The 18772-nt window shown below is 55.4% G+C and overlaps 7 protein-coding genes across 7 annotated transcripts in view; 3 read left to right on the top strand and 4 right to left on the bottom strand.

The window, feature by feature from the left end:
• The window catches only part of POSPLADRAFT_1147401 (hypothetical protein), a gene marked incomplete at both ends in the record, with an annotated part of 1964 nt that extends 1466 nt beyond the window's left edge, over positions 1 to 498 (bottom strand). The window contains 3 exons of the mRNA XM_024486059.1: positions 30 to 239; positions 295 to 383; positions 410 to 498. Of these exons, the coding sequence (XP_024337464.1) occupies positions 30 to 239; positions 295 to 383; positions 410 to 498 (388 nt within the window). The remainder of the gene's footprint in view (positions 1 to 29; positions 240 to 294; positions 384 to 409) is intronic.
• Positions 499 to 1056: 558 nt separating this feature from the next.
• Positions 1057 to 2945, bottom strand: POSPLADRAFT_1048053 (hypothetical protein; the record flags this gene model as incomplete). The annotated part of the gene is made up of 11 exons (XM_024479425.1): positions 1057 to 1183; positions 1247 to 1344; positions 1427 to 1507; positions 1574 to 1654; positions 1710 to 1897; positions 1968 to 2036; positions 2107 to 2203; positions 2257 to 2328; positions 2383 to 2438; positions 2581 to 2639; positions 2728 to 2945. The coding sequence occupies 11 exons, from the start codon at positions 2943 to 2945 to the stop codon at positions 1057 to 1059; spliced, it is 1146 nt and encodes a 381-aa protein (XP_024337463.1).
• Positions 2946 to 3997: 1052 nt separating this feature from the next.
• Positions 3998 to 6420, top strand: POSPLADRAFT_1070782 (hypothetical protein; the record flags this gene model as incomplete). The annotated part of the gene is made up of 7 exons (XM_024482410.1): positions 3998 to 4181; positions 4592 to 5024; positions 5078 to 5481; positions 5512 to 5687; positions 5739 to 5854; positions 5905 to 5999; positions 6055 to 6420. 7 exons carry the CDS (start codon positions 3998 to 4000, stop codon positions 6213 to 6215), a joined length of 1569 nt encoding a protein of 522 aa, XP_024337462.1. The 3' UTR covers positions 6216 to 6420.
• An 882-nt stretch (positions 6421 to 7302) lies between these two features.
• Positions 7303 to 8691, top strand: POSPLADRAFT_1148133 (hypothetical protein; the record flags this gene model as incomplete). The annotated part of the gene is made up of 7 exons (XM_024486141.1): positions 7303 to 7448; positions 7503 to 7625; positions 7675 to 8041; positions 8096 to 8167; positions 8216 to 8304; positions 8365 to 8581; positions 8635 to 8691. The coding sequence occupies 7 exons, from the start codon at positions 7303 to 7305 to the stop codon at positions 8689 to 8691; spliced, it is 1071 nt and encodes a 356-aa protein (XP_024337461.1).
• A 28-nt stretch (positions 8692 to 8719) lies between these two features.
• On the bottom strand, positions 8720 to 11979 carry POSPLADRAFT_1183194 (glycoside hydrolase family 92 protein). The gene is made up of 13 exons (XM_024488983.1): positions 11604 to 11979; positions 10970 to 11547; positions 10726 to 10911; positions 10617 to 10655; positions 10371 to 10501; positions 10289 to 10307; positions 10122 to 10230; positions 9774 to 10061; positions 9689 to 9711; positions 9511 to 9627; positions 9356 to 9450; positions 9085 to 9301; positions 8720 to 9018 (listed from the first exon to the last, which is right to left on the bottom strand). The coding sequence occupies exons 1-13, from the start codon at positions 11935 to 11937 to the stop codon at positions 8959 to 8961; spliced, it is 2196 nt and encodes a 731-aa protein (XP_024337460.1). The 5' UTR covers positions 11938 to 11979; the 3' UTR covers positions 8720 to 8958.
• Positions 11980 to 13344: 1365 nt separating this feature from the next.
• Positions 13345 to 16972, top strand: POSPLADRAFT_1148143 (glycoside hydrolase family 3 protein; the record flags this gene model as incomplete). Its single annotated transcript, XM_024486144.1, has 17 exons — positions 13345 to 13646; positions 13718 to 13796; positions 13864 to 14008; positions 14148 to 14361; positions 14433 to 14567; positions 14652 to 14800; positions 14872 to 14888; positions 14942 to 15116; positions 15198 to 15290; positions 15357 to 15532; positions 15593 to 15980; positions 16036 to 16125; positions 16192 to 16328; positions 16382 to 16449; positions 16509 to 16623; positions 16670 to 16746; positions 16816 to 16972. 17 exons carry the CDS (start codon positions 13345 to 13347, stop codon positions 16970 to 16972), a joined length of 2517 nt encoding a protein of 838 aa, XP_024337459.1.
• A 98-nt stretch (positions 16973 to 17070) lies between these two features.
• On the bottom strand, positions 17071 to 18065 carry POSPLADRAFT_1040682 (hypothetical protein). Its single transcript, XM_024477782.1, has 5 exons — positions 17986 to 18065; positions 17814 to 17916; positions 17693 to 17753; positions 17516 to 17642; positions 17071 to 17460 (listed from the first exon to the last, which is right to left on the bottom strand). Exons 1-5 carry the CDS (start codon positions 18019 to 18021, stop codon positions 17248 to 17250), a joined length of 540 nt encoding a protein of 179 aa, XP_024337458.1. The 5' UTR covers positions 18022 to 18065; the 3' UTR covers positions 17071 to 17247.
• Between the last annotated feature and the right edge of the window lie 707 nt (positions 18066 to 18772).

Raw genomic sequence — 18772 nt, 5'->3', positions numbered from 1 at the left:
AGCGAGCTGTACGCGGATGCCGTGCTTACTGCCAAATATCTGACGAGCCTCTGAGACGACGTTCTTGATGTGGACAGGGAGCTCTTCTGCCTTGGCTGCGACATAGCAGCAGGCAGCGATGACGATGAAGGGGTCTGTCTCACAGTAGGAGTTCTTGATGTAGAAGCGGCGGAAGAACACAGTAGCGGTCGCAATCACTCGCTGTCTGAGCTGCAGCTTCTTGCCGAGCTTGGATATCACTGAGAAGGACGGAGATGAGAGCAACGCAAAGACGAAACAGCAAAGGATGCTCACGATTAGCGAAGAAGATGGCAAGAAAGTCAAGGTGTTCTGGATCGTCGACATAGCGAAGGTCGTCTGCACGGGCCTGCCTGAACGTTGCTCTGTCGAATATCCACCTCTTGCTAACAAATTACAATGGATGATGGTTAGCGCCAGTGTTGACACGACAGAAGGGATGTCTGACAAGTGTGAGCTTGCCCAGAAGTCCGTGGCCATGTCCTCTTGTGAATAAGTAAAGCCTGTACTCCCAAGACTAAGGAGTGGACACAACAACAGTGGTCTCGCGCGGGTATTACTTGCGCGGCATCGAAATGCACCGTGGTCGTCTTAGGATAACTACTCTTTTCTGTATCTGAGCAGCGACTCTTTGCAGGTTTCAGCGACTGCTCTGTGGACGACGTGATGACAATGTTCATGTAGCCAGTGGTCGCAGACAACGCCGCTATTCGTCCACTTGGAAGTCACAAGGACGACACACCCTATTAGTACGTACTGCGTACGGCAAATGCCGCCATCGGATCTCAGATACTTCGTTGATGAAGGCCACTCGCTCGTTCCTTTCGGTAAACTTCTAACGATGCGTTGCAAGAACAAGTTCAAAAATTCTAACCGTGCACTCCACACAATGCATACTTAACACAAGTTTCCGAGACAAAATACACAAGAGTCTATGATTAAGGAAGGGGGCGACAGCATGTACATCAACGATTCTTCATACTAACAACCCGCAAAACGACCTCCATTGTGTATGCTTCCTGTCTTGAGCCTCAGACCTCACGCATCGGGCCATACGGCTTTCGCAGTCTCTACGACGAGAGCTAGCTTGCGCACGACGTCCTCCTCCGTGACGGGGTTTCCTTCGGCATGCGATGCGAAGCCGCACTGAGGGCTGATGCATATCCTACGTATAGTCAGTCAGACGGGCGCATGTGCGGCCTCACAACTAAACGAAAGTCCAACGTACTGATTCAACGCTTCTTCCAGAGAGCGCGGCTCCTCGCCATTTGCAATGATCTCTGCTGCTCGGTGTACGCGGGCAATCAACTCTTCTTTGTCTTCCATCTAGGTATATTGTCAGCTATCCTACAAGATATAGTGCGAGGAGGGCATGTCAATGCCTTGCCTTGGGGAATTTGCTCGAGACGAGGCCGAGGACGACAGACTTGTTCCTCGGCAGCCAGCGCAGGGGCTCAAACGTCCCGGCGCGCTCCGTGTCATATTCCAGCTGCATCCGGTCGATGAGCATTAGTGGCAGCTAACTATGAGACAGGCCATTGGAGCGCCGACTCACGTAGTACGTCGTCGCGGCGATCTCGCGGAAGAGCTTGATCGCGATGCGGTCGTAGCCCCCCTCACTCCAATGTCTGCCGCCCTAAGTAATCCATCAGCAATCACTACGCAAGATATGCGTATTTGAGCTGGCGCACCTTGAAGTTCCCGCGGCACAGGTGTATCCCGAGCGTCATGTCCGCGGGGTGGTCCTTGAGGCATGTGTCATACACCCGACAATATAGGTCGAAAAGCGCGACATGGTCTATTCCGCGTTCCTCCATGCCCTGCAGCATCTTCTGGTCGCAGAAGAATGCGAGCAGGGGCGCGTCAATCTGGATATTTCCTGTAATATGTAGGCAGGCTATGTGAGTAGGAGATACAGGGCGCGATGGGAGGAGATAGGCAAGACATACTGCAGCCAGCAGCGTACAGGTCTGCGATCTCTTCTCTGTACGCCCTGATGATGTCTGCGAAGTATTCCTCTAAATGTAGACATCCCGTAAATGTAAATGACCGCCCTCGTTCCGAGGTAGTTACCTCACCGCTACGCACCATCGTTTTGGTACACAGACGTATCGTAGGAGTACGGGCCATGCCGCAGGTGAAACCACTCGGGCGCGCACATAGTGATCTTTAGATTCTTGTGCTCCTGAAAAAGCACGCTAGCATGAGGAAAGAATGGAAGCGACAGGGCGCACGCACGTCGGACCGTGTGAGCCTCTTCAAGTCTTCGAATTGCGAGATGTAGAACGGTTTTACGCGCCTGATCTTTGCCTATTAACCCTCGCGTGTCAGGTTGGTAAAGTGAAAGGACAGCTGAAAGCCTACGTCGCAGACGTAGGAAGGCACGCCAGTCGTCTTGCTTTCCTTGAACGCCGGCACGTCTGGTACGTAGTCCTATAGTAATATACACATCAGCTGAGCGATGCTGTGATGCGCAATGGTCCTTACCATGAACCACTCGAGCGGAACTGCTCGACCGTGTTTAAATCATTTGATGCAGTTATTGAAGCACGTAGGACGTACCTTTGGGTATATACTTCATGCCCTCTAGTTGGTCGAACACGCCCTCGAAGAATATATGCCTGCATTCTTCCCGTTAACATTGGTCCTACATCCCCTCCTCTCTTGAACCGTGCACGATGTATTGGTCAGTGGAGCATATCGCCTCACCTCCGGAATTCGCCATCCGTGATGCCCTTGATTCCCACGTCCCGCTGCATCTGTATCGCAGTCTGTATCGCGGCATCCTCAGCCGCACGCAGCGTCGAGAGCGTGCATCGCCCCTCGCTGTAGGCCTTGCGCGTACGTAGCAATATTTCTGGTCGCTTGAGCGAGCCGATGTGCTCGGCACGGAAGGGTGGGTTGAGGCAGATAGCTGGCGCTGTCATAACGGATGTTCAATATGTAGAGCACAAGGGGCGAGGCTCTGGCATATATGTGCTGGACATGATATACAAACTGAAGGGACTGATGCTGGTATGTCATCCTAGCCTCAGTATTCCCGCCGGTGTGGACGAAGCACCGTTCTCAGGTCCTCGTGACCTCTGGTGGGTATGGGATTTATATCTGGACAAAGAGAGAGGGCCTAGACGACGATTTACTATCATGCCTATGGCAATCAGCATGCAGTGCTTATGCATGAGAATCATCGGAGGTAGTCATGGTGGCTTCGCTGTCAAGCAAACGCACGTCCCCGTGTCTATATGAGTACCGATAGCAGTCAGCAGTGATTAACCTCCATCTCAGCAGCAACGATAACGCAGCCGATGCAAAATTTCTAGAATGCTCACCAATGAGTGCTCTGAGAAAGCGGGATCTCATAAATAAACTAGGTGCACGTCAAGGAGTATGACGTCCCTAATTCCATTTCGTCCACGGGCAGATGGCCGTGGTTCTTATTTAATCGAACAAACCATAGCCAGGTTCTATCGCACAGGGTAGAGAGTCGCCATGTCACTCGACAGAGTTGTGCATTTGAGGACATTTTTCAGAGCTAGTTTCCCAAGTATGTTACAGATACTCAAGTTACCAACGGAATAGTAGATGATCATGGCGAGTGATAGATTTTCATATGTTAGAAGTCAGGCCTTCAGGGAGTGCGCTGTTCTCGAACAAAGGGATTGAATAGAGTGTACTGCAGACACTTCAAAGAGCTCGAGGGTAGCGCATGAACAAATTTGAGGTCGATATTCAAAGTCGAAAGCCTAAGGGAAATGGACAACGTGGCATTACCGTAAGTGGTGATCACGGGACCCCCATCATTGTTCGAACTCGGACTCGCATCTCACTCAGGTCCCGCAACTGGGATTGCATTCGGCCCCTCACCCTCCTGCTTTCCTATACATTTTGGTTGCTTTCTGCGTGCTTTAACTTTGTAACCGGGTCCACACAACTCTGGCGGAATTGCGACCATAACCTGCATCGCCAGCACGAAGTCACCATGATACTCCGATTGACCCTCCTCGTTCCTTGCCTTCTCGCAGCTCTCATATACGGTGCCAATGCTGACCCAAACGCTGGGTCGCTATATCCACCCGGACTTATGCCCCTCATTCAGCGAGCAGACGTGCTGCTCTCTGCGGGGCAGTATAACGATGCTGTGAAGATCTATTCTGAAGCAATAGGTAAGCATTGTGGTATTTTGTCTAATTACGCTTTGGTGGAATATAACGGAGCAGTATTGACGGCATCTCTCCGTTTGGATGCTTGCGCGGTAGCTGTCAATACTGTGACGTTGTGTGCAGTTTCATGGTCTATTCCTTAGCCCTCTCAAGTGGTGCTACAACTATACTCCTTGTTGCCCGTTCTGTATGCCCCATCCAGGACGCAGCACCTTTCTTGAAAAGCTGTACCGACCGCTACTGGCGCAGTACTTTTTGCGGCCTTGAGTTCAGGTTTTAGCCTCAATCGGACTCTAAGAGGAGCTGTATACTTGGTCTGTGAAAGCCCGAGGCATATTAACTGTTCTTGTGTCAGCCGGAATTCCACGACTATCCATGCTCCCCTAAACATTGTACTGATGCTAATCATACAGAACAGTCTCCCGTTGATTACCTGCTCTACTACAAGCGCGCGACAGCATACTACTCGCTCAGCAGGCATCCAGCTGCACTGTCCGATTTTGACAAGGTGCTCGAGTTCACATCAGGCTCGTTCGACAAGGCGTACCTCATGAAAGCGCGTATCCTCGCCAAGGAGGGTCGCTTCACAGAGGCACGCGACGCGATCAAGCGCTACACGTCGAATGTCAAGGACCAGGACGCGCAAGAAGTCTTGTATTCCATCAGCGAGGGTGAACTTGCTGCGAAGAAGGTCTCTCAGACGATGCGTGCGAAGTTGTGGACCGCATGCGAGGAGGCGGCATTGACAGCATTGAAGACTGCATCACATTCGGCGGAGCTGAGACAACAGCGCGCGGATTGCGCTATTGCCGCTGGTAACATTGAGAGTGCAGTCGGTGACCTGACGTGAGTGTTCTGCTTCGAATTTTAGTCAGAGTTTGGTCTCATGGGTTTTGAAGGCGGCTTACACATCTGATTACCCCGTCTACGGCATTGCTCATGAAGATCTTCCGCCTTTCCTACTTTCTCGGCCCCTACAACCTCGGCGAGCAGTCTACCGCCCTCAACACGCTCAAGCAGTGCCTCCACTACGACCCTGACTCTTCCGAATGTCTCCCCGCCCACCGTCTCGTCAAGTCCCTCGATAAGTCCTTCAAGGCGCTCGAGAAGCATCTTGCAGCGGAGGATTGGCGCGCCATCGTCAAACTACTCGCATCGCCCGCCGAGGGCGGTAAGGACGGCGTACTCTCGTCCTTCGACGTCGCGCTCGAGGCACACACGAAGCGTGGGGCACTTGGGCTCCCCGCCGTTGTCCCGACTCCGTCAGCGAAGCGCACGTCCCCGCGGCGAGCGGTGCTCCTGCGTGCGCTGTGTCGCGCACATACACGCTTAGGCGATCCGAAGAAGGGTGAGCGCTGGTGTGAGGCGCTACTCGGGATGGAGGGCATGCAGGACGACGCGGATGGTCTTCTCGGACGCGGGGAGGCGTTGTTGGCGAAGGAGGAGTGGGAGGAGGCGGTACGGGTGCTCGAGCGCGCGTTTGAGGCGAGTGGGCGGAGCAGTCGCGAGGTGAGTGCGGTATGTATGTCCGGGTGTGCACTCGACTAATAGTGTGCTCAGATACACCAGAAGCTGCAGAAGGCGCAGCGTCTGCTGAAGCAGTCGAAGCAGAAAGACTATTACAAGGTTTTAGACGTGCCACGCGACGCCGATACTGCGACAATCAAGAAGGCTTAGTGAGCGCTCTTGATGATGTATGCCCGATAGTCGCTGACTGGCGCTACAGCCGTAACGCTGCAAGAAAGGCGCACCCGGACAAGGGTGGCAGCGAGGCGAAGATGGCTGCCGTCAATGAGGCTTATGAGGTGCTCAACAACCCAGGTCAGTGCTTGGCTGGCGCACGGGGACATGGCCGTCTGACCGATGCCCTCATCAGAACTGCGCCAACGGTTCGACAATGGCGACGACCCGAACGACCCGATGGCAGGTCAGGGAGGCAGCCCATTCTCAGGTGGCGCCGGGGGTGCGCAGCACTTCCAACAGTTCTTCCAGCAGGGCGGTTTCCAGTTCCACTACAGCCCGCCGGGCTTTCACTGAGCATTGGCGCTCGTGTACACATGGGTCACGTTCTGAAGAACTTAGATTTGAATGTGATGTTGCCGATTTCAGCAGGCACGGCTTGCCTTCCGTCAGTCCGGTTCCTCCTTCTTTATCTTCTCTGTCTTCGCATATCCGGCATCTTTGCGCATTGTATACTCCTGCACGTTGTAATCTTGTGTTTTATGGCATGGACTCCAATAACTTCTGGCGTGTGTTGTCGAGATCGCGTTCGTCGTCGCAGTGATCGCCAAAGGTGCTCTCGGCCGAATATACTACACCCACTCAAAGTGTGTATCCATCGTATATTCCCATTGCCTCGCTCATAAACCCTCTCGTGATAGACGCTACCTCCGAAGACTTCGGGTGGCGATAACGTTCATACTGCCTTGAGGTTTCCGGTGATTTCCATTGTCTTGGCCTCCACAGCCATCTACTTTCGTGAATTGTGTTCCTTACGGTCACCTGGCTGGATTAGTTGAGGAATCTTAACCGCACCCTACTTCGGTCAACCTGAGGTCAGCAAATCTCGAACATTCACGTCTTCCCATCGCCCTACCCCCAGGTGAGTAACACCGGACGACCAGACTAAGCGACTCACTCAGGCATATGTACTGGGAAGTTTCGGCAAACTGTGATAGAAGGATAGGCAAGTAACCCATGTTGCTCCCTCGTGATGCATGCTTCGGGAAGCGCGGATCTATGGAGAGGTGCTATGGCCGGACCCCATAATGCGCATGACACCCCAGTGTCCGCCACGGTGTTCACGGTTTCCTGGCTCATCGCTCCGCTTCTCACGCAGGGACGATATTTCCAACTACGTTAGCCAACGACATCTCAACCCACACTGTACGCGGTTTGGCCGTACGTTACCGACTCGGCACGGGTTCAGGCTTGATGAGCATGGGTGATCGGCACCAACACGGTGAGAACTCCCCAGGCAGCCTAGACAGAAGCACCCTTCGGACTCCAGTCATGTCTCATTACATTACTGGGTCCTAAAAACATATATGACCTCTCTCTCAGTGCGTTCCTTGCTCGACCGCAGAATTCACTTGTCCTTGCTTTAGATCACAGACGAATCATCATGCCGGGTCTCACGACGTCACCCCCATTCCCGGACAATGTTCCCACCCACCCTCTGTTGGTCGCCGATTACTCTCTCCTGAAGGCTGGCGACGAGGCAGAGATTGCAAAGCTCTGGAAAGCGGCGACCGAGCTGGGTTTCTGGTAGTAAGTCTGCAAACTGTGTATTGCCCGAGCCTGTCGACATTGACCGCCTTGAAGTTTGAAGAACCATGGAGCAGATGAAGAGGTCAAGGCAATGTTTGATATGGGTGCTGAAACGATGGCGCTCCCACTCGATGAAAAAATGAAGTTCGAACAAGGCGATGAGGGCATGTCATTTGGGTAGGAGTGCAAGCCGTCCGTTCCCAGTGTATCTCAACTCGAATCTCAGATATAAAGCAGCTGGAGCGAATGCGACTGACGAGAAGGGAAACCTGGATACCGTCGAATTCATCAACATCTCGAAGGACGATGCCTTAGCCTGGCCGAGTACTGTTCACCGCACCTATCCGTCCACCGTCAACGCCCGCATGGAGAACACCATCAAGACATTTGTTCAGAAATCCCTCGAAGTGAACAACACGCTGTTGGCCATCTTCAATGATATGCTCGGTCTGCCGAAAGGCACGTTGTTAAAGGTGCACGCACGCGAGGAAAACAGCGGGTCCGAGGCTCGATGTATCAAAAACCCTCCTCCGACCGACCCTGCCGCTGAGACGAAGGCAGCTCTCGGTGCCCATACCGACTTCGGCTCTTTGGTCCGTTCGTCTTTTTTCTGGCATGCATATGCGACTGTTGACAGCGACTCCCAGTCATTCTTGCACAACCGCTTGGGTGGTCTGCAGGTCATGGTGCCTGGCACTGAGGAATGGCAGTACATCAAGGTAGGACAATGTCGTTATCTATCACGGGCCGCCTGACACTGTATGCAGCCGATACCTGGTCACGCTGTCTGCAATCTTGGCGATGCAATGGCCATCTTCAGCGGTGGTATCCTTCGCTCCAACTTGCACCGGGTCGTGTGAGTGGCTCAATCATGCGAATGACGCAATACGTGACATGTCTATCGCGTTTGTTCTAGGCCGCCGCCTGGAGAGCAACGCAAGTTTGAGAGATGGTCACTCGTATTCTTCACTCGGCCTGGCAATTCAGTCGTACTGGAAGCGCTCACGAACGAGAGTCTTATGATTGCTGAGGCCGTATCTGAGGCTCCAGACACCGGTATCTATCGCTCTGGTCAAACCGCAAGTCAATGGTTCGCTAGACGCATCAAATATCAGAGGATTAAGAATCAGAAGGTAGGATATACTTTTGCGACTGATGAATAGTGCTTAACGTTTGGAAATGTCAGGGTCCAGAAACTTGGAGGGCTAGTCGCGGAACAGAGCATCGTCCCGAGGCCGCTTGAGACGTGTTCTCGCAGAATGAGGACGGCAGCCATTCAGACCCTTGTAGATTACGTCGTAGTGGAGTGTACAATGCGTGTCATGGATTGGCCTGTATGTGTGTTATATGAATGTATGGTGCTGTAAGAACGGGTCACACGCAGCCTTGCTAGGATGCATAGCAGGAGACCACTTTGCAGATGCTATTGTACAAGTCGTCCTCAAGAAGTGTAAAGCTCGATACCGCAAATTGCGCTTAGTTTTGGTCAGATGACGGCGTAGTTTTGCGTTCACAGCTCGTCATGTTGAGTGGTGTCTAAATGCTGATTTGCCGTATTGCCTTTCCCTGCCTATATCTCAAGATCAATCCCCGTCCCGTGAATCAAACTTGTATAGTCAATAGGAGTATGACTTACCAGGGTGGCCGACGCCCATTCCTGCGGCTCAGCGGCCATCTCAAAGATAATCTCGCCGCCCGACGCGATCTGCTCGTGCGTGATGATGGGAGCGTCGAAGGACTCGCCGTTTACCGTCACACTCTTCACGTATGGCATCGTTGGCGCTCCATTTGAGGTGATGACCAGAGGCTGGGCCACGCCCGGTAGGTCGATTGTGATTTTGTCGTAGAATGGCCTGCGAACAGACGTGAGCCACCAGTTGTCACCGAAATCACGGCGCATCACGTACGTGCCAATCACGTATGTGGCGGATACAGGGTCGACGGGGTAAAAGCCCAAGGCACTGAATATGTACCACGCGCTCATCTGCCCGCAGTCATCGTTCTAAAATCCCGAGATGAGACGCAGCTCTGTGTACCCGTCCCGTGATTATGAATAACGTACACCTGACAGGCCGTCAATCGTGGCGTTATAGTTCGCAGCAGCAATTTGGCGGATGCGTTCCTGGCCCTTGGAGGCGGCCCCGGCGAGCGCGTAAAGGTACGGAATGTGGTGGGATGGCTGGACGTAACACGCGTACACGTAAGTTCCTGACGGGTGCAGACGGTCTTAAAATACCCACCTCGTTGGTCTGGTCGTTGTGTCCTTAGGGGGAAAGCGTCAGTCCCCCGACACCCACCGCCATCGGAAAGTGAAAATTTACTGACCGCCATCGAAGTGCTCGTCCAGGAACTGCACGAAGGAGGCGTTCCCACCCCGGTGCGCGATCAGGCCCGGGATGTCCTGGATGACATCGAACGTGTACGCCCACATGTCGCCCTCCGTCCAGCCCTCATCCTGGCCCGCCCACGAGCCGTTCGCGTTGCGCGCTTCCATAAAGCCCGTGGCGTTGTTGAAGATGGTGAATGGCGCCGTGTCCGCGCGGTTGCGGAAGAAGGCCGCGTCTTCATCGTGCCCGAGGTACGCCGCCAGCACGGACACAGCGTAGTCGTCGTCTGCGGATCGAGATGATTAGAAGATGGAGGAGACGGACCAAATGGAGCGCAGGGGCGTACAGGCGAAGTCGAGGGTCCGCGACGCAGCTTCGGAGTGGATGTCATTCGCAACCCAGCCATGCTCTTCGTACACCGACGAGAGGCCTGCGCGGACCTCGTAGCCCACGCCCTGTACACACCGCTGTCAGTGTGCGCGAGCTGGAATACTTCTGCATAGTGTATCTGACCTCCTCACGGTCGTAGTACCTGTGAGCACGTTAATGCGTCAGAGTTGATGCCGCGCGGCTACAGCTTAGGTGAACGACATACGAGATAATCCAGTCTTCGAAGGGCGGTACGGTCGCATCCTTGTACACCGCCGCATACGCCGTCTCGAGGTCGAATCCGGTGATGTTCTTGATAACGGCTTCTGCGATGAGCGAGTCCGCATGCGTCGAGATCTACCACGCCATCAGCCTCGAGCAGGACAGCCGGGTGGAGCATTTGGCGGGGATACCATGATGTTTGTCTCTGTGCCATCAATCAGTTGGAGGAGTGTATGCCGGGAAGAGACACCGCACCGACGATATTCTTCCACATCGGCAGCCAGCCGCCCTACACATTGACACCCATCGTGTCGCACGGGTCAGCGCCGCCGCCTATTCCATATCAAAAGCGGACGCACCTCCACGTAGTCCTGCAGCATGCTGCGCACCATCCCCGGGATGCGCTCCGGCGCAATCAAGATCAGCCACGGCCACTCCGCGCGGAAGGTGTCCCAGTTCGAGTAGCCTGTATATGAGCTGCCCTCATGCACCGCGTTGTCGTACCCCGAATAGTACTGCCCGCCCTCGTCCTGCTCGTACGGATACTGCGCGCGTACCGCTTCAACCCCGCACACTTGGACCCTCTGCACACCGAAGACGCACCTGCAGCGTGTGGAAGAACCCCGTGTAGAACGACACGCGCTCCTCCGCGCTCGCGCCCTCGATCTGCACGCGCCCCAGCTTGTCTACCCACGCCGCACGCGTCACGCGCGCGGTCTCCTCCAGCGGCGTCCCGTCCGGCACCTCTGCGTCGATGGACGCGCGCGCCTGCTCTGTGCTGATGAAGCTCACGCCGACACGCACGTCCACGCTCTCCGTGCCCGCGGGGAACACCGCGTACGCGGCCAGCTCCGTGCCCGCGCCGCTCTGAACGCCCGGTGCGTCGGCGCTGCCCTGGCGGACGCCCCAGCTGGCGAGCGGCGCGGAGAAGCGCGCACAGAAGTAGCCTGCCCAGCCCGGCGCGGGGTTCGGGCCGAGGATCTCGTCCTGCCGCTCGGGATTGTGCCCGCAGATCTCGCGGGAGTCTGGTGAGACGGAGACGGAGCCTGCGGGGAAGGTGAGCCAGGTGCCGTTAGGCGAGGCGGGCGACCCGAGGGTGCTGGCGCGCGTCGCCTCGACGAGCACCCACGGTGCGGTGGACGTGTTGGTGAATGTGAAGCGGAGATGGCCGACGCGAGAGGCTAGGGATAGGTGTCGCGTGTGAGCATGCGAGGCGAAATGTGTAGAAGCCACTCACTCGCACTCATCTCCGCTGAGATGATACCGCCGCCTTCCGATGCAGGTGCTTCCATGTCCACTGCATAGTAGCTCACGCTAACGGCCTCGCGGCGCCCATCATCGTCATAGACGATATCCAGGCCGCGGTCGTCGAACGCACTCTGCACCGTGCCGACACCGGGCGTGACGACGACCTGGCCGCTCTCGCCCATCCAGATGGCGGGTTGGTGGGTGCCTTGGAAGCCGTGGATGGTCGTGTAGGTGTGGTTGTAGGGCAGGACGGAGACGTAGTTCTCCGTGGTCTGCGCAACCCAGCGTGTCATGGCAAACGGAGGCGCAGTGCTGGGAATCATGCCGCCAGAACCGTTTGGCGTGTCGCCGCCATTTCCAATGAGTCTAGCAATTGATCGGTCAGTCGCGATGAGATGTGCTGTGGGAGCGCAACGTTGACAGTCATGGATAATTCTGCACGAATGCAGCACAATGGGATATGTGAAATGTGTAGCCTGAAGAAAAGTATAACATCAAGCTGTAGAGTATATCCGCGAGGTGCCGGACATCGACCAGTCGCCTTGGTTATTCGGAAAGCTGGAGCGGCCAACAGCTGAGCGTCTGTCATTTAATCATGACGACCCTTTGTCACACACACGCTGCCAGGCAAGCCGACTGTCCATGTGTAAAAGCATCGTCCAGGGCTAAAGTGGACCATCAGATGGCCGTGAAACCCGTCGCCCTCGTTTAGAGTCGCTACGACTGGGGCTGGGCGACTAAACATCAGTTGGGCGCAGAGTCGTTGGCAGCCACATCGCTGCCTGAGTGAATACGGTCGCCAGCATTGTAATCCAGACAAGAATGCGACAGAAAGAGATCAATATGACATACGGATCGACATCGTCTACCTCTGCGCTTGGCGGCTGCTTGAACTGCGGTGGAATCTCGAGCTTAGCGGCCGCGAGGGACGCAACGAGGACGCTGCAGAGCGCCGCGATTTTGACGGACATTGTGAGCGAGCAGAGAGAGCTGCTCCTAGGATTAGGGTTTTGAGTGGGAGGGAAGTCGCGACGCGTCCGGTGATACACGGTCACCTGATTGTCCACGTGGCCGGGGATCTAGTCAGGATAGGCTAGATTGCCGTGAGATCCCGCCCCGATTACCCAGATGGTTGGTTCCCGATCGTAATTCGGTTCCGCCTCGCATTCAATTTGCGCGGGCACTTGCCACTTGCTCTCCTCTTTGGGCGGGCACCGTGACAAAACAAGGTGATCTGACTTGTATCACTCAAATTCGTCCTCCCGCCACCTCCCAAACAAATTAAACTAATGTCATTGGCTGAAATTACAGTAAATTACTGATAAGCGATGTCATTTCCGCACTTTCACGTAGTATTGACGTGCTGGGACTATCCAGTGCACACGCACGCAACGTTCCCTCATGCACCGTGCTCAAAATGTGTCTATGCCTCCATCGGCAGCAAAGAGGCGCATTGCTTGTTCGCTGTGGATCTCTATGTACGCGGCCAGCGGTCCGCTGGATGCTCACGCCGCGGTCCGCATCGAGGCACAATATCGCCTGACACCTCCCAGATGACCGACTGAAATAGTTTCTCCACAGTAGCCCATGCGCATCCTTGAGAACGTCGCAGGCCGTTCTCCCGTGTTGCATTCCCATCCTCGTGCTTTAAAGCGCGTAACGCGGGCTTAGACTTCGAGGACAGGCGAACGAACTATTTGTCCGCATTCCCAACGCTCACGCTGTCAGTGATGTCATTCTGCGTGATTACGGCCATACGCCTGCTTCTGTATCTCTCCGTGTTCTGCCTCTTTCTGGCGCCATCCTCCGCTTATGCGCACGCCCGTCCATGGTGGTCTCCAAACCTTGACGCTACAGCCGCACACGGCCCCCTGCCTCTCGACGTGCGCACTGATCTGCACTTTCCTCTGCACGCGCGAGGGACAAACAACGACGGCTCCCTCCCAATTTACAAGGATCCCAATGCGCCGATTGAAAACCGCGTCAATGACCTCCTTCCGCGGATGACCCTTGAGGAGAAGATCGCTCAGCTGTGCGCGTATTTTTTGAATTTTCAAAACTCGCCGGTGCTTACCGCATTTGTTCCGTGATGGCCTCATGCAGCATCCAGGGCGACCTCGACGGCTGGATGAATCTCACAGACCCGAATGACGACACCCTGACATACAACGCAACCGGCCTTGTGCGTCCACCTTTCCGTCCCTCTCACCTCCCCTCGTCTGGGCTGACCCTATGAACGCTCGACACAGGTCACCGAACTCACCTCTAAAGCCGGCGCTATATGGGGCGGTTACCTCATGCCTTGGGACAAATGGGTCTATGGCATCACCATCGGGCAGCGCTACCTCATAGAGAACACGACGCTGGGCATCCCAGCCATCGTCCAGAGCGAAGGTGCACTTTTTCCCCCTTCATTTCCAATAATTTATCTTTCTACATAAGGCACTTCTGCCTCCTCACATGCTCGATCCGCCTTCCCCTATGCTCCATAACCTGCCGTTTGTCAATCGCTCATGACACACGTCACACGCAGCCTTGCACGGATTCACAAATAACGGCACGACATGGCCTTCGCCCATCGGCCTCGCCGCCTCCTTCAACGCGCCGCTCCTCCACGCCGCTGCCGCCACGATCGGTACGGAGGCTGCCGCGCTCGGCTTCTCCCAGGTCTTCGCGCCCGTGCTCGACCTCTCGCGCGAGCTGCGCTGGGGCCGCGTCGAGGAAAACTACGGCGAGGACCCATTCCTGTGCGTCCCTTGACGTGTTCCCGCGCTGAGATGCAGGCGAGGCGCTGACGTGCCGGTGTACCCGCACACAGGACAGGCGAGATGGGCCTCGCGTACGTTAGTGGTATACAGGAGGGCACGCGGCCCAACACCAGCGCGACAGCCGTTGCACGCGTCGCGGCGACGTGCAAGCACTTCGCCGCGTACGGCTCCCCCCAAGGCGGCCTGTGCGTCCTTCCATCCTTTGTGCTCACCGCCAACCCGTGTTAGTTCTCGGGACATGCACATGGTACTGACGTCGTGGTGGACAGGAACATCGCGCCCGTCGCGGGCGGCGAACGCGAGCTCCGTACCTATTACCTCCGGCCGTTCGAGCGTGCGTGCGCCGGCGTCGAGCCAACTCTCAGCCTCATGAGCGCATACGCAAGCTACGACGGCGTTCCGAGCGTGGCCAACTATCGTGCGTGTTTGTCCCTGTCTGCGTCAACGCCACCACCTGGACGGGCTGACGGACAAACACCTCTCCGGCAGACCTTCTCACCGAAATCGTGCGTTGATTTCTCGTCCGAAACCGCGGCTTCTGACCCCGGCCTGCTAGTAGCTGCGCGAAGAGTGGGGCTACCCGTACTTCGTGACGACGGACGCGGGCTCGGTGGACCTGCTCATCTCGACGCACGGCACGTGTGCGACGCGCGAGTGTGCGGCGAAAGACGCGCTCGAGAACGGGCTGCAGATGGAGATGGGCGGCGGCTCGTATACCTATCTGACACTTCCTGGTGCGCGCGAAATTCAGCCTGGGCACTCCTCGCCGCGCGGTAGGGTGGGTGTCTGACCCACCTTCTTGTCGTGTGATGTAGACCAGGTCGCGGCGGGGACGGTGGACATGCGCTACGTTGACTTGGCGGTCGCGACTGTCCTGCGTACGAAGTTTGCGCTGGGTCTATTTGAGAGTGCGTGCTACGGAGGTCTGTCTCTGCGGGCTTGCTGATGTTTATTGGGGCTTCCGCCGTATACAGACCCATACCCGTATGAAGACTACCTCTCGATGCTCCGCACCCCGGCGACCCGTGAGTTGTTGCACCAGATGGAACAAGAGCAAATCGTCTTGCTGCAGAACAATAACAGCACGCTTCCGTTGAGCAAGAATATCGGCTCCATCGCGCTCATCGGCCCTCAAGTCAATCGTGTCACAGTACGTCAATGCGCCTTCCCGGAGATAATCTGTTGATACCGGTCCCTGCACATCGCATAGCTCGGCGACTACGTCTTCCACAACGCGACACTCAACTGCCTTACGCCGCTCCAAGGCTTCACGGAATTGCTTGCGAGCACATATGTGCGGATCAACTTTGCGCAAGGCTGCGAGCTCTGGTCGAACGACGAGTCGCAGATCCCCGCCGCGGTCGCTGCGGCAGAGGCGTCCGACGCGGCGATCGTCATGGTCGGCACGTGGAGCCTCGACCAGACGCTCCTTTGGGAGCCTGGCACGAACGCGACGACTGGCGAGCACGTCGATCTGAGCAGCCTGGCGCTCGTTGGCGCACAACTGAGCCTCGTTCAGGCCGTCCAGGCCGTGGGCAAGCCGACGATCGTCATATTCGTCAGTGGGAAACCTGTCGCGGAGCCGTGGATCCAGGACAGTGAGCACCGTGCTTGCAAGGCCTCGCATTAGAGTCCGCCTGACGCGCGAGGCAGATGCGGATGCGGTTGTACAGCAGTTCTACTATGGCGAGCTCGGTGGCCTCGCCATTGCGGAGATCATCTTTGGCGATGCTAATCCATCGGGTGCGTGACACCACTCACGAACGTCGCGTGGGCACTGGCAACTAATGTTATGACGGCGGCGTTGAGGAAAACTCCCGGTATCCTTCCCGCACAGTGTCGGGACAACTCCTGCATTCTACAACTATCTCAAAGGCGGCAGACCTATTGATCCCGGCTATGTCGCCCCTAATGGAACACTCGTCTTCGGGCATCAGGTGCGTGAGGTCACTCTCGGAGGCGCGGCTGCGATTAGAAACATGGAATAATCTTCCCATAGTATGTCCTAGATACGCCCGTGCCAATGTGGAGTTTCGGGCATGGGCTGAGCTATACGACCTTCAACTAGTGAGTGAATGTGCGTTTCAGCGTCGCGCCCGCTAAGGCTTCGAGAACACGCACGATAGCACGAACCTTCTTGTGTATCCGAGCACCATCGGAGCTAACGATGATTTCAACGTCACCGTGACCGTGCACAATACAGGAACAGTAGACGGAAAAGAAGTCGTCCAGGCAAGCCTCGTTGCATCTGTGCGGTGACCATGCGCGCTTATCCTCATTGTTTTAGATCTACCTGACCGATGTTGTGAGCTCCGTGGTGACGCCGAACCAGTTCCTCGCAGGGTTCCAGAAAGTGTTCATCCCGTACGTCACCCTCGGTGGTTCGGTGATGCCACGCGTAGACACTGATACCTGTCTTGTGGTGGGCGTCAGTGCGGGCGGCTCCGAGACCGTCACGATCCAAATCAATTCCACGCAGCTGGCGCTCTGGTCGCTCGACAACACGTGGGTTGTCGAGCCCGGTGATTTTGCTGTCAAAGTCGGGACGAGCGACACGACGTACCTAAACGCAACAATGACTGTTCAATGATGGGCGTACGCCGACTGTGAGAGGGCGCCAGGGTATCGTGGGCTTCATTGTTGATGTTACCCAGTAAATGGCGTAACTTGCGAGGGCACGGTGATGTCTTAATGTGATCAACAAACCACACATTCATTACAGTTATACTTAACAGATCACTGATGAGGCAATGCACATGAAGTTGTGCACAGACTGATTCACGTGAGAGCCAATACATGTAGATGAACAGGTGGGGAATGCACTGTACGAATAGATCAAATCGAGTCACAAGGTTCATCATGTTGTTACACAGCAGATACGACAGACGGTGACGTTGACCCGACCCATTCGATCGTACGGGAACTGATGGGCGGACGGTCTTTCTGGAAGAAAGGGAAAAGGCTAATAACGAGTAGCCCGCAGACGGTAAGCCAGCCGAGCCAGGCAAAGGCCGTCATGGCGGCCAAAACACGGCATGCAGCAAAGTTGTAGCAGAACGACAGATTTGGCCAGATGCTCTGTTCGTATCAATGTTGGGGTTATACGAGCACAGACATTTACTGTCTCACGTACAGTTGCTATGCCCGCTCCTATCAGCCACAACAACCACAGCGCCGCAAGTGCGATTGTTTCGGTCACTGCGGGAGAGACTTCAGAGAACAGATTGACACGGAGCGCGGACATAAAATCCGGCTTAAAGCTATAAGCGATGATGAGCAGGCGAAACAGGGACCGGGATATTTGACTTGCATGAATGGAGCAAAGCCAAACGCCAACAGAGAACAAACCAGCAATTCTGCGACTACGGGATCTGTTGGTGGCATGTAAGAACAATACACAGTCATCTTTTTGGGCGGCAAAAGGAGCTTGCCATAGAAATCCGCGCCGTGATTCAAGGGATCGCCTTTCGGGAGATGCAGTGTATAGTTGAGTCGGGTAATAGTCAACCCGAACACTACTACGGAGAAGAACCACTGTGGGTTGACGTTAGCAGTGACAATACACTGGATTGCACCGCCGTTCATAAGACAATCAGTGCATACCAGAATACAATACAACGGTAGTCTAACCGAAGCCATCTTTACCGTGATCCACACGATATGAAATGGAATAGAAAAACTCGAGGCTGAGTGAGGGGAAGTCACAAAACAAAAGACAGGGATGACGACGCGTTCCAGACACAAACCATTGATAGGGCTCGAGCTGTTTATTGTGCTTCTCGGTACCTACAGCAATGGTTGCCATGGACCCCGAGTCGTGCGCGCTTCCGCAGCGATGCATAGCGCATTGGAGGTGACCTGGCCAGGAAGTTCGAGGGGCAACTCCTCAGATCGAGGGAGCAGAGTTGTCATGAAATGCCTCCGATAGTATGAGTGCGCATGATAATGATGATCGCGAGTTGAACTTGCTCAAATCGTCGCAACGGCCGGGGACCATGTTGATTGGCTCCGGACTAACCAGATCACGTGCACCAAGTGGGAGTCGCGCCTTGGTTTTCTATCCGCCGGTGATTTTACCTACCTCTATTGAGTGCCAAATCGTGCTAATGGGGAATCATCTCCAGCAGGTGCTCCACCGAGCACAATTGACCACGGTGGCATGCGTCGCTCTCGTGTCTGATTTCGCGCTTGATTTGCTTGGCTGACTTAACGCGTCCTGCAACCAACGGGCCTGTAGTCAATACATCTCGGTCGATGGCCGCAGGTTGGCGTTTTATGCACCACATATCTTGCGATGTTAACAGTTGCTACCGCTGTAGATGATGTGTTGTTACCGGTGTTATTGGTACGATGCAGTACCGATGCTGACGCTACGCGTGCCGTGGCTGGC

Source organism: Postia placenta (genome assembly GCF_002117355.1).
Source record: "Postia placenta MAD-698-R-SB12 unplaced genomic scaffold POSPLAscaffold_10, whole genome shotgun sequence".
Classification (NCBI taxonomy): domain Eukaryota; kingdom Fungi; phylum Basidiomycota; class Agaricomycetes; order Polyporales; family Adustoporiaceae; genus Rhodonia; species Rhodonia placenta.
Note: the sequence above shows the minus strand (reverse complement) of the source record. Positions and strands in the feature narration are given on the sequence as shown.

What these genes read in the sequence shown, in the direction of transcription:
- POSPLADRAFT_1183194 (XM_024488983.1), bottom strand. Translation starts at nt 11,937, where the DNA reads ATGATTCCCAGCACTGCGCCTCCGTTTGCCATGACACGCTGGGTTGCG. An exon ending in GGACGAGCACTTCGATGGCG is followed by an intron (nt 9,712 to 9,773) that starts GTCAGTAAATTT and finishes TTTCCCCCTAAG; the next exon opens with GACACAACGACCAGACCAAC. An exon ending in AATGGGCGTCGGCCACCCTG is followed by an intron (nt 9,019 to 9,084) that starts GTAAGTCATACT and finishes CTTGAGATATAG; the next exon opens with GCAGGGAAAGGCAATACGGC.
- POSPLADRAFT_1040682 (XM_024477782.1), bottom strand. Translation starts at nt 18,021, where the DNA reads ATGGCTTCGGTTAGACTACCGTTGTATTGTATTCTG. An exon ending in TCACGGCGCGGATTTCTATG is followed by an intron (nt 17,754 to 17,813) that starts GCAAGCTCCTTT and finishes TGCCACCAACAG; the next exon opens with ATCCCGTAGTCGCAGAATTG. An exon ending in TAGGAGCGGGCATAGCAACT is followed by an intron (nt 17,461 to 17,515) that starts GTACGTGAGACA and finishes TGATACGAACAG; the next exon opens with AGCATCTGGCCAAATCTGTC.